Source organism: Vipera berus, assembly GCF_964194415.1.
Source record: "Vipera berus genome assembly, chromosome: 14".
Classification (NCBI taxonomy): domain Eukaryota; kingdom Metazoa; phylum Chordata; class Lepidosauria; order Squamata; family Viperidae; genus Vipera; species Vipera berus.
Genome location: NC_138217.1, coordinates 9,888,619 through 9,901,311, shown reverse-complemented (window position 1 = coordinate 9,901,311; position 12,693 = coordinate 9,888,619). Strand labels below are relative to the sequence as shown.

Genomic DNA, 12,693 nt, shown 5'->3' with positions numbered 1-12,693 from the left:
GTGTGAAATCTATTCCCCATTGGCAGTGTGTGGCCTTTTCTGCCTCTATTCCTGATCCCCCAATAGCCAGCAAGTGAAGAGGCTGTCTTCCAGGGGTGTTGGAATTGGGGTGGGGTGGGGTGGGATGGGGGGAAGAAAGCCATTTGTTCAATGTAGCTGAGGATGGATATGAGTATAGACAATAGGAGACTAGATGAAGTCAATGGCCTTGGCACGTGACTCAAAGATGCTTTTATCTGGGTTGCATGGTTTCTTGTGTACGTGCATTGGAAGCATGATTTTTGTGTGATTTGAACCCAGGTCTCCCCGGGTCCTAATTCAGCCACATATTACTTGCACCACACCAGCTGATTGTGGAACTCAGTCATCGTACTTAGTAAAACCATGGTTAGCGGTTTGCCACGTGTGACATTTTAAGTTTGCGGTTACATGCACACTGTTGTTGTAGAGCTAGCATTCGACTCACGGCCACAATTCAGCCCCATATTTCCGTTGCTAAGCAAGACAGTTGTTAAGTGAGTTTTATCCCATTCTGTGGCCTTTTTTTTTGCCACAGCTGTTAAGTGAATCCCTGCACTTGTTAAGTCAGTAACACGGTTGTGAATTGTATCTGGCTTCCCAGATTCATAACAATTCATTTAGTGACTGTTCAAAGTTACAATAGCACTGGAAAAAAATGATTTATGTCATGGTCACGTGATTAAAATTCAGACGCTTGGCAACTGACTCATATTTATGATGATTGCAGTGTTCCAGGGTCACGTGATCCCCTTTGGCGACCTTACGACAAGCAAAACCAATGGGGAAGCCAGATTCACTTAACAACCGTGTTACTAACTTAACAACTGCAGGGATTCATTTAACAATTGTGGCAAAAAAGGTTGTAAAATGGGGCAAAATTCACTTAACAAATATCTCACATTTGCAGAAATTTTGGGCTCAATTATGGCCATAAATCAAGGACTTACCTGTATGTACCTTAACTGTCTCTGATATATAGAGCTCTAGATGGCCTTGGGCTAGGCTGAAACAGGAAATAAGATTTGTCCCGTTGTCTGGGACTAAGCAAGTGTATTCTGAATGCTTAACAAATAGATAGATAGATAGATAGATAGATAGATAGATAGATAGATAGATAGATAGATCTATATCTATATATCATCTATATCTATCTATCTATCTATCTATCTATCTATCTATCTATCTATCTATCTATCTATCTATCTTAATGCCATGTATGCAGAATTTAAACGGTGTGTACTTCATCCTCTCCATTCTAGCGAGCTGCACGTTTCTTTCTTTCGCTCCTTCTAAAAAGCCGGATTAAATTTCTGATGGCAGTGAATTAATCCATTTAGTGAACTAGAGTTCCATTAGTGCACTGATGTGTAAATGTTTGTCTCTAAGGAGCAGGTGCCAATGTTTATCTTTTGGATTTTGTCCATCACATTAAAAAAAGAAAGAAAGAAAATGGAACTATTTTAGCCAGATAGACCCTTCCCTCCCTCCTTTTTTTTGCCTCATTTTTTGTGTTTTGTGCTAATTGACATTCAGATCTTGCAATAGGCATACAGTAAAAGTAATGACACCACTCAGAAATTCTCTCGAGTTCAAGTTATTTCGCTTATGGGCTTATTTGTAGCGGCAGCCACGTGTAGGGACGGAGTGCGGTTTTTCTTCTCGGCTGCTTGAATCCCTTTTTCCCACCACAAGCTTTGCGGATAACAAGGGACAAGATGCTCACACGACAATAAACCGCAAAGTGGCTTGTTTGCCTTTGGATGAATGTGTTGGATGAGCATCGCTTGTAATATGGAAAACACAGATTAGATTTCACATGCTTACAACCCACACAGTTGACCGAGGCGTAATTAGCCATCTTCGGCCACCCTAGAGGCACGTTATATTACTTATTTATTGGGTGGTGATTTATTCATTCACTTTTCTTGCCACCAGCCTCCAGCCGAGCGGGCAACTGGTAACGCAGGCAGGCCTTGACTTACAAGCATTCAAAGTTACAACCGTGCCGAAAAAAGAGTAACATGTGACCGTTTTTCACACACACCATTGCAGCATCCCATGGCCACCTGGTCAGAATTCGGCATGTGTTTATGACGGTTGCCCTGTCCTGGGGTCATGTAATCCCCTTTTGTGACCTGATAAGGGAAGTCAATGGGGGAAGCCAGATTCAATTCACAGCTGGGTTACTAATTGAACAGCTGCAGTCATTCACTTAAAAACTGCTAAGAAAGGTCCTAAAATGGGGCAAAACCAGTAGTGGGATTCAGCCGGTTTCGCACCACTTCGGCAGAACTGGTAGCTATTGTTTTTTTTGTCGCCCAGGCCCAGAATGGACTTCTGGAAGCGGCATCCACACAGAGAACCGGTTGTTCCCCTATTTGAATCCCACCACTGGGCAAAACTCGCTGAACTGCCTTGCTTAGGAAAAGAAATTTGGGGCTCAGATTGTAGTCGTAAGTCGAGGACTTTGGTCTCAGTCTTATTCCAGTCTTAAAAATCCAGAAGAAAAAGGCTTGCTTAGAAACATTCTTTATAGGCCAAATCCTTGCTAACTTTGAAGCCCTGATTCCAGAAGCTGTTAAAAGTTTCCTTGTGGTCTCAGAGAGGACATTTGAGGTTAAATCTTCCCCCTCTGAGGTGAATCACTTTTTGAAAAGTCCGACAGCCCTCGGGAGCCTAAATGCACTTTATTGATTCTCCCCCCTTTAATAAATATTTCAGCAACTTGTGGATGTTGGAAAAAAATGGATTGAGATGTTCATGCAGCACATACAGTTAAATTGTTCTGCTAGATTTTACCCAGTTTTAAAGCCACTGAAATTGTTCTGTTTTTCTGGGAAACTCATTTCACGTGCCTCAATTTCTGTTACCTACGAGTAGCCGAACAGAAAAGTTACGTTTGTTTAATTTTGTCGTTCCCCTTTACCCCCTTTGCAGACCAAGCCTTTTGCAAAACCTGGTGCAAGTGGTCCTCAGCCTGGGATCACAGTTCAGCCCAAAGTTCCTTCTGCTAAGCAAGACGCTTGTTAAGTACCTTGTGTCACATTTTATGACCTTTCCCGCTGCAGTTGTTAACGGAATCGCTGCAGTTGTTAAATTAGTAGCACGGTTATTGAGCGGATCTGCTTTGCCCCTTGACTTGGCTTGTCAAGAGGTCGCAAAAAGGGATCACGTGATCCTGGGAATGGCTGCAACAGTCATCAGTGTGAAAATCGTAAGCCACTTTTATCAGTGCAGTTGCCACTGAACAGACGGTTGCGTCTGTTAAAATACAACAAATTCTCTAAAGTTATAATCGCGCCGGGTTAGATGTCAACGATGAAACAAGCTGCTATAATTTGAGATGGCGTTACAGCCGAATATGTCAGAGCAATGAGAATTGGGAGTGTAAGTAAATAGAATGGGCTGGCTCATGAAAAAGGGTCATCTTGAGGTGGAGGGTCTTTTTAACAGAATAACAAAGGTGGAAGGGACCTTGGAGATCTTCTAGTCCAACCCCCTGCTCAGGCAGGAAACCCTAACCCTAAAACCTCAGTATTCAGGTTAAATTTAAATTTTAAGATTTAAGGTGCTGGTACTTACCTTTAAAGCCCTACATGGCTTAGGCCCGGGATATTTGCAGGACCGTCTGCTACCGGGGACGACTTCCCATCGCCCGGTGCGCTCACACAGAGAGGGCCTCCTCAGGGTGCCGTCGGCCAGACAATGTCGGCTGGCGACCCCCAGGGGGAGGGCCTTCTCTGTGGGAGCACCAGCCCTTTGGAACCAACTCCCCCTTGAGCTTCAGATGGCCCCGGACCTCCGGTCCTTTCGCCGCGACCTCAAAACATTTTTCTTCCATCAGGCTGACCTGGATTGATGATGGGTTTTTAAATATGTTTTAATTTTTAACTGTGTAGTTAATTTATTTTGGGGCTGTTATTTAATTCTTTTTTAATTTTTGTATTGTTGTTTTTTATTGTTGTTAGCCGCCCTGAGTCCTTCGGGAGATAGGGCGGCATATAAGTCCCAAAAATAAATAAATAAATAAATTGCCGTGTTGGCACTTTGTGATAAATAAGTGGGTTTTGGGTCGCAGGATGGGCACTCGGTCTCTAAAAGGTTCACCATCACTGCCCTAGACCATTTCGGACAAGTGGTTGTCCAATCTCTTCTTGAAAAGCTCCAGGTTGGAGCACCCACAACGTCTGAAGGCAAGTCGTTCCACTGGTTGATTGTTTTCACTGTCAGGAAGTTTCTCTTTATTTCTAGGTTGCTTCTCTCCTTGACGAGTTTCCATCCGTTGCTTCCATCCATTGCCTTCCGATGCTTCGGAGAGTAGCTTGACCCCATCTTCTTTGTTGTAACCCTCAGATAGTGTAACACTAGAATCATGTCACACACACACACACACCCATCCCCACTAGATAACCCCAACTTAGCCATCATCGTTCCCATTGTCAGGAGAGAGTCATTTTGCAAGCCATGAAATAAAACCTCTCTTTCCTTTTCCTTTGCCTCTTTTCAGAATGAAATCAACGAAGTTCCCTTTTTCGACGTGCAGTTGCCTTACGAATTGGCATTAAAAATATTTCAGTCCCTCGGAAGGCTGGAGTTGGGAAGGTGCGCTCAGGTAAGGATCTGCTTCTGATGACAGAAATCAGCAAGACATAATGGGAAGGAGAAAGCCACACAAGCGAGCGATGATACTTCGACACTTTTGGGACAGAGAAGGCCTTCAGTTAGAATTTGGAGCTGTAGCTGCGTTTGACTTTTTTTTTTTAAGCCTTATTATTATTATTATTTATTAAATTTTTATACCGCCCTTCTCCCGAAGGACTCAGGGCGGTGAACAGGGCATATAAATAGAAATACAAAAGTTAAAAAAGGATTAAATAATTGCCCAATTAAAACAATCAGAATATAAAACCCATTAAAACCCTAACGTTCCCCCATCAGGCCAGGCCAGCTTGTTCGAATAAATGGGTCTTTAACCCGCGCCGGAAGGAGCGAAGATCCGGTGCCGTCCGGAGCTCAACCGGCAGTTGGTTCCATAAAGCCGGGGCGCCCACAGAGAAGGCCCTCCCCCTGGGGGCCACCAGCCGGCATTCTCTGACCGGAGGCACCCTGAGGTGTTTCTTTTTTTTTTTTAACCCACCTCTCTTTCCCAAGATAAACCGAAATTAGGCGAAAAAGTTCTCTCACACGTGTGCAGGAATTCTGCACTTTTACCTTGACTGGCTTAGCATTGGTAGTGCACGTTAGGGAATGAAATAATTGGAAAAGGTCACCACTGTTCCATTGCACGCCCGGTGCCAGCTTTCTAGGCTGAAGTATTCCTGCTAGGAGGACGTTCAACTTTAAAAACACCCAGTGAAGGGAAATTGGATCTTCTGTCAAAGGCTTTTTATCGCTAAGGAGGTTTTCCTAACGTTCAAGCCAGAAATGCTTTTCCTGTCACTGTTATTCTGGTGTCTGGGACGGTGAGCGATTCCTGCCCACCTCACCCGAGTTTGTCTTCAACTATAGGCGTCCTGGCTGCTTTTTTTCTGCTAGGGGTTGCCGATATTAGGGGGCGGTGCTCATCTCCATTCAAGGCCATTAAGCCAGCACTGTCCAAAGAGGTTTACACGGTCATGTGGCCAGCGTGATGTCGCGCAGCGCTGTTACCTTCCCATTGAAGTGGTACCTGTTTATCTACTCGCTTTTGCAGGAGCTGGAGCAAGTAACGGGAGCTCACCCCATCGCATCGCGCTCGGATCTCAAACCTCGGCTGCCAGCTTTCCAGTGGATAAGCCCAACATCTTGGGTGGCACAGTGCTCAGCGGTTAAGATGTTGGGCTGGTTGGCTGGAAAACCAGCAGCCCACGTTTGAGGCCCTGTCTTAAAAGTATAAACACGCCAAATCCTCTGGATCTCTTCCATCGGGGCCTACGTTCCAGTTCCTTGGTCATCCTCAGGTTTACCAATCTGTTCCAAACGGGTCTGTATTCATTGTAAAACATGGCCCTGTAAAAGAACTTAGTGGTGAGCTTGGAGAAGGTCTGAAAGAACCACAAAAGAGGGACTTGGAAGTGTGATGATCCACAGTAGTGTTTCTCAACTCTGGCAGTTTCAAGCTCCATGGACATCAAATCTCAGAATTCCCCAATCAGCATGCTGGGAGTTGACGTCTTAAAAGTTGCTAAACTTGGAGAAACAGCAATCCAGAGATTGAAAAGTGTGTGTGTGGGGGGGGAAATTCAGAACAACTGTGCCTTGATTTTTTGTGGTGGAAGATGGATCAGGGAGACACTCGGACACGCTCTTGAGGTGATGTCAGCTCTTCAAGGTAGGCTAGGGTCAAAGAACAGGCGTAGGAGGGATTCCAGTTGTGCTGTCTTGTTTGTGTAGGTGCAATGATAGAATCTTGAAAGCCCGTCCAAGTTCTTCTCTGATTCCTCTTACACTAAAGAATAGCAAGGGAACTTGTTTATTTTGAGTTTCTTTCTCATCCTTGCTTCAATCCCTACACTAAGCAGGGGGGTTGGACTAGAAGACCTTCAAGGTCCCTTCCAATTCTGTTATCCTGTTCTATTCCATTACATTCCATTCCACTCTTTCTGTTATTCTATTCTATTCTATTCTATTCTATTCTATTCTATTCTATTCTATTCTATTCTATTCCATAATTCTATTCTATTCCATTCCATTCCATTCCATTCCATTCCATTCCATTCCATTCCATTCCATTCCATTCCATTCCATTCTATTCTATTCTGTTCTGTTCTGTTCTGTTCTGTTCTATTCTATTCTATTCTATTCTATTCTATTCTATTCTATTCTATTCTATTCTATTCTATTCTATTCTATTCTATTCTATTCTATTTCTATTCCATAATTCTATTCTATTCCATTCCATTCCATTCCATTCCATTCCATTCCATTCCATTCCATTCCATTCCATTCCATTCCATTCCGTTCCGTTCCGTTCCGTTCCGTTCCGTTCCGTTCCGTTCTGTTCTATTCTATTCTATTCTATTCTATTCTATTCTATTCTATTCTATTCTATTCCCATTTCCATTTCCATTTCCATTTCCATTTCTATTTCTATTTCTATTTCTATTTCTATTTCTATTCTTTCTGTTATTCTATTCTATTCTACCACGGGATCGCTTCTCCAAGCCCTCCTTAACCCTTCTTTTATGTTTTCCCCAAGATCATCTTTAAATTCCTTGATAAATATCCTGAACTTGAGGCAATACTTTAGGTGGCGACTGATCAATACTGAATAAATTGGGCATTTTGGTGCCTTTGACTGGGAAATTAACCTTCTCCTGATGCAGTCCACAGCGGCGTTTGCCTTTTTGGTAGTCACATCCTGCAGTCGATTCACAATTAAATCAATTACAGTGTTTGTTGTTTGTTTGTTGACATATCTGTGAAACCCACCAAGGGATGTTATTGTATATATTTCAACATTTTAAGGTAACGCTGCTGACTTGGATACCAATGTTACACACACATTGACAAGAAGCGTCACGGTTCTAAATGTGTAACAATCCTAAATGTGTCTTTTTCTGACTGCAACAATCCTCAATGTGTCTTTTTCTGAGGAAAATAATAATAATAATGTTGATACAAAGATCCCAGAAGATTTGCCTGGGTCACTCCAAATATAAATTCTAAAATGAGGGTAAAAGCGTGTGACGAAATAAGGAGGGAAAACGTGATTAAAAAGGTTTCTCTCCCCCCCCCCCCCCCAATAGCTTTGGGTTTCTGTTTCCGTAGATTGAGAATTTTTTCCTTACAGCACCGGTCATCTTTTACAGGATAGCCGTGCCTCTATCAACCTCCTCAGTTTCCCAAAACTTTTTTTCCCCTTATTATTCAGGTGTTTCTTTTATAAATGGCTTTATCGTATACAACAAGGACAATGTCAGCAGAAGCAGTCCCTGGATAGTTTGGGCGTGAGGGGAGGGCTAAGCAAAGTTCGAGAGTTTTGCCAGGCGTTTGAAGTGAGATGAGGTAAGCCCAGGCTTTTAGCCCAAAGTGATCCAAGCAAAAAGCAAAGCCGTAAAGACGAAGGCCGTTTTTTTTTCCCCCTTCATTTTTCTCTTGGTGCTTTTGATTTTTGAACGACGGCAAGAGTTCTTCAGCTAAATGGAACGCCCTGCTGTCTTTTCATTGCCTTTGTCATGGATTTTCAGTTTTAGTTTATTTTTTTTTTAAAAAAGAGGTCGGTGGCAGAATTCATAAAACTCTGCTAGTTAATGGGACTGGTTAGCTTAGCAGAGGAGTCCCCGGAGAGAGAGTTTTCAAGCTTGGATGGCTGCCAAAGTGGTAGCTGACTGGTAGCAAAAAGAGAGAGAGAGAGAAAGGAGAGAGAGAGAGAGAGAGAGAGAGAGAGAGAGAGAGAGAGAGAGAGAGAGAGAGAGAGAGAAACAGGAGAAAGGAGACAGAGAGAGAGAGAAACAAAGAAAGAGAAATGGGAGAGAAAGAAAAAGAGAAAGAAAAAGAGAGAGAAAGAAACGAGAAAGAAAGAGAGAAATGGGAGAGAAAGAAAAAGAGAAAGAAGAGAGAAACAGGAGAGAGAGAGAAAGACAGGAGAAAGAGAACAAGAAGGGAGAGAGAAACAGGAGAAAGAAAGAGAGAGAGAAACGGAGAGAAAGAGAGAGAGAGAGAGAAACAGGAGAAAGGAGACAGAGAGAAAGGAGGAAGAAAGAGAGAGAGAAACAGAAAGGAGAGAGAGAGAAAGAAACAGAAAGAGAGAGAGAAACGGGAAAGAAAAAGAAAGAGAAACAAAGAGAGAAAGAAACAGGAGAAAGAAAGAGAGAAATGGGAGAGAAAGAAAAAGAAAAGAGAGAAACAGAAAGGAGAGAGAGAGAAAGAAACAGGAGAAAGAAGAAGGGAGAGAAAGGAGAGAGAGAAACAAAGAGGAGAGAGAAAAACGAGAGAGAGAAAGAAACGAGAAAGAAAAAGAAATGGAGAGAAAGAAAGAAAGAGAGAGAAACAGGAGAGAGAGAGAGAGAGAGAAAGAAACAGGAGAAAGAAAGAGAGAGAGAAACGGGAGAGAAAGATAGAGAAAAAATAACTCCCTCCTTCAAAGTCTGCAGAATTGAACTCTGATTGTCACACAAAAGAGAAATGACAAACTCTGCCTTCCCTGCCAGCGTCGATCCCCTTTTAAGCTACATCTTTGTTGTCACGAAGGGCAAAAAACCCACAACCCCAAACTCCTTCTATTGTGTTAGAAGTTACAAGCTCACCTATTCGAAGAACGTGTCTTTCTTGAACGCAATTCAAAATCTCCGTGCTGAATCGGAGACCGGAGGGTTTCTCAGATGAGACGAGAGATCTCTTTTGTGGTTCCTTCATTGGGACTTTCTGAAGTTGCGTCTCCTAGCCGTAGGTAGGATAAGATCGATAACAAGGCTTGGATTAAAAATAGCAATCTGGAGCCCGCGAACGATTTTGCGGCTCCAGATTGGCATTCATCAAAGAGACGCCTCTTTGGGAAGATTTTGTAAGAGTATAATAATTCACGAAGCCAGGTCTGAATGTGCCTTCCTCGGTCCTGTCCTGCCAGCGGGCTGTCGTATTTCTGCCTGGTTTATATTAAGTAAAATTCCCCTTTTGTGTCAGAGCCAGAGAACCCAAATTCCGTGCCAATTAACGAGCGAGGATTACGTTACAGGTAAAGTCCTCTCCGTAACGGCCTCATTTGGAATCAGAATTTCCCTCACTAAGGAAAGCAGTTGTTCAATGAGTCGTCCTTGATGTTACGACCTTTTCTGCCACGGCTGTTAGGCCGTTGTTAAGTGAAACAGGTGGTCACGAAGCAAATCCAGCTTCCCCCATTGATTTTGCTTGTCGGAAGCCGGAAGCAAATGGCGGTCACGTAACCACCAGATGCTGCAACGGGCGTAAATACATGGGGGTTGACAAGGGCCTGAATGGTGACTTGGGGGACGCCGCCTTGGTTGTCAGTGTGTGGAGCAGTCGTGAGCACTTTTTCCCCAGTGTTGTCGGAACTTTGAACAGCCGCTAAAGAAATGGTCCTAAATCAGGGACCATTTCCACCTGATTGCTCTCCTGTAGCGGTCATCTGGATTCTTGTCTCTGCAGCCTTGGCTCCGTTCAGGGTGGGCAGCTGATGCAGAAGCTTGGAGAAACGACAACTTTTTTTTCCCCCATTTGATCCCCATTCTCCCAACCGCCCTCCCTCCCCTCCCACTTGTTCTGAGCATCTTAAAATAGAATAGAGCTGGGAGGGACCTTGGAGGTCTTCTAGTCCAGCCCCCTGATCAAGCAGGAGAACCTATACCATCTCAGACAGGTGAATGTCTAGTCTCTTGTTAAAAATCTCCAGCGAGGGAGCGCCCACGATTTCTGGAGGCAAAGCTGTTCCACTGGTTGATTGTCCTCGCTGTCGGGAAGTTTCTCCTTAATTCCAAGTTGCTTCTCTCCTTGATGAGTTTCCATCCGTTGTTTCTCATCCTTCCCTCTGGTGCTTTGGTGAACAACTTTGTGGCAGCCCCTCAGATACTGGAATAACTGCTATCATTTCTCCCCCGTTTATTCTTTTCTTTAGACTGGCCAAACCCAAGTCCCGCAGCCGTTCTTCGTATGTTTTGGTCTCCAGGCCTTGGATCATCTCAGTTGCTCTTCTCTGAATCTTTTTTCCAAACTCTCAACATCTGTTTGGTGGTATGGTGACCAAAACTGGCTGCAGCAATCCAGGTGTGGCCTTACTAAGGCTTGGTTAAGCCTTCCTTGGTCTTTCCATCACAAAACTGCTAAGAGACGAAAACACTAATAATAGCCAAGGGGGGGCGCTTTTTCAGGTCTTTTGGCCCTGAGCTGCTCACCTGTTGTCGCCTCCAGCCACGGTCCCGGGTTTGGGTTGGCGCCAAAGGCATGCGGGCGCGGGTGTTAAATGGAGCCGCTCACGGTAGTGTATAAAGTGCTTAAGACACTTTCCATTAGGGCTGTCTTTTTTGCAGCTGCTACTCATCGGCTCGGCTGTGCCGCGTTAATGGCCCATTTCAACTTGGAGGCGTCCTTAGAAATTTCAGCCTGATAAGCCCGCAGGGCTAGAAGTAACCTGATTAAAATCACAGCGGGGAATAAACTATCCTTGTTTTACTCGTCCCTTCCGTGACCTGGCCTTTTTTTTTTTACGGTGTTTCTGAAAAGCGCTTCCTTCACTTCAATTTCCCACCCCCCCCCCAGAAAAAAGAAGTGACTTCAAAAGATTTCTCCCTTCTTCTGCGTTGCCCCATCCTTAAGTTTCGAACTAGCCGCGGTTGGCCAATCCTTTCCGTTTACCCACTGAGTTCACAAATCAGCGAAAAGAACCTCCCCGCCGAAGCTGAGCGCGAACGTGTTTTTTCCTTTTAAACAACTCGGAGTAATTTTACTCCTGCCAAGCAGCTGCCTCTTGGCCTACGGCAGGCCGCAATCCTTCAAAACGCCTCGGTGGCCCACAACTAAGAGCACGGGCAGCGTGGAACAGTTTACTTCTGGGGGGGGGGGGAAACGTGGTGGTGGTGAAAAGAGGGGGGGGGAAATGGGCACAAGGGCTGGGGTTTTCATGAAGGTCCAGCTTGCAGAACTGGTTTTGGGGCTAAAGTAGAACCACAGCCCCTGCGACAGGGAAGCGAGATGGAACGGAGGGCTCTTTTTTTCCTCTTATATTTATATTTATTAAATTTATATTTATTAAATTTTTATACCGCCCTTCTCCCGAAGGACTCAGGGCGGTGTACAGGGCAATAAGTATTAAAAGACAAAATACAAAAGTTAAAAAACAATTAAATATTATGCCCGATATATACAATAATTAAAAACCATGTTAAAACCCCAACCCCTAAGCTTTCTCTTAGTGGGAAAGCTACGTTTGAGAAGACCGTTTGGTGTCGTGGTTAAACCGTCAAGACTACAAACTGGGAGACTGTGAGTTCTAGTCCTACCTTAGGCCGGAGGCGACGGGCTGACCTTGGGCCAGTCGCTGTGTCTCAGCCCTGTGAAGGAGGCAATGGCAAGCCACTTCTGAAAATTTTACCAAGGGAAACTTCAGGGCCTTGTCTAGGCAGTCTTTGAGAATTGGATATGCTTGTACAGGGGGAAAAAAAAATCAGCGGAAAGAGCTAAAGCAGGTCAGAGCTGAGGACCTGGCTAATTCTCAGCGTAGTCCTCCAAAATCTCTGTTGCTAAGCGAGACAGCTCTTGAGTGAGTTTTGCCCCGTTTTGCAAGCTTTCTGTCCGCAGTTGTTAAATGAATCACTGCAGAGGCTAAGTCCGTTAAGACGGTTGCAAAGCGAATTTCCCCTTTGACTTTGCTCGCCGGACACGTCGCCGAAGGGGATCACGGGACCCCTGGATACCGCGACCGTCACAAATGCCTGCCAGTCGCCAAGCTTGATCACGCAACCTCCAGGGATGCCACAGAGGCCGTGAGTGTGAAAACCGCTCGTAAGTCCCTTTTTTCCCCCGTGCCCTTGTAACTTGGAAGACTTACTAAACGAATAGTTATAAGTCAAGGACTACCTGTCATACGTGGAAGGGAGACCATCAAGGATAGTATTTGACTGGTCACCTCCCCCCCCCCCCGTGGTCACATGACCACACTTAGGCCACACAGCCTGATTGACAGCCGTTTGCCGCATCCCGCAATCGTGACTGCGTTTTATGTCGGTTTTGCCGAAAACC

At 44.6% G+C, this 12,693-nt stretch overlaps 1 protein-coding gene across 1 annotated transcript in view; it reads left to right on the top strand.

The window, feature by feature from the left end:
* Positions 1–12,693, top strand: part of FBXW8 (F-box and WD repeat domain containing 8) — a 56,014-nt gene that overhangs the window by 1,678 nt on the left and 41,643 nt on the right. The window contains exon 2 of the mRNA XM_081338743.1: positions 4,529–4,633. Coding sequence (XP_081194869.1) covers positions 4,529–4,633 — 105 coding nt within the window. The remainder of the gene's footprint in view (positions 1–4,528; positions 4,634–12,693) is intronic.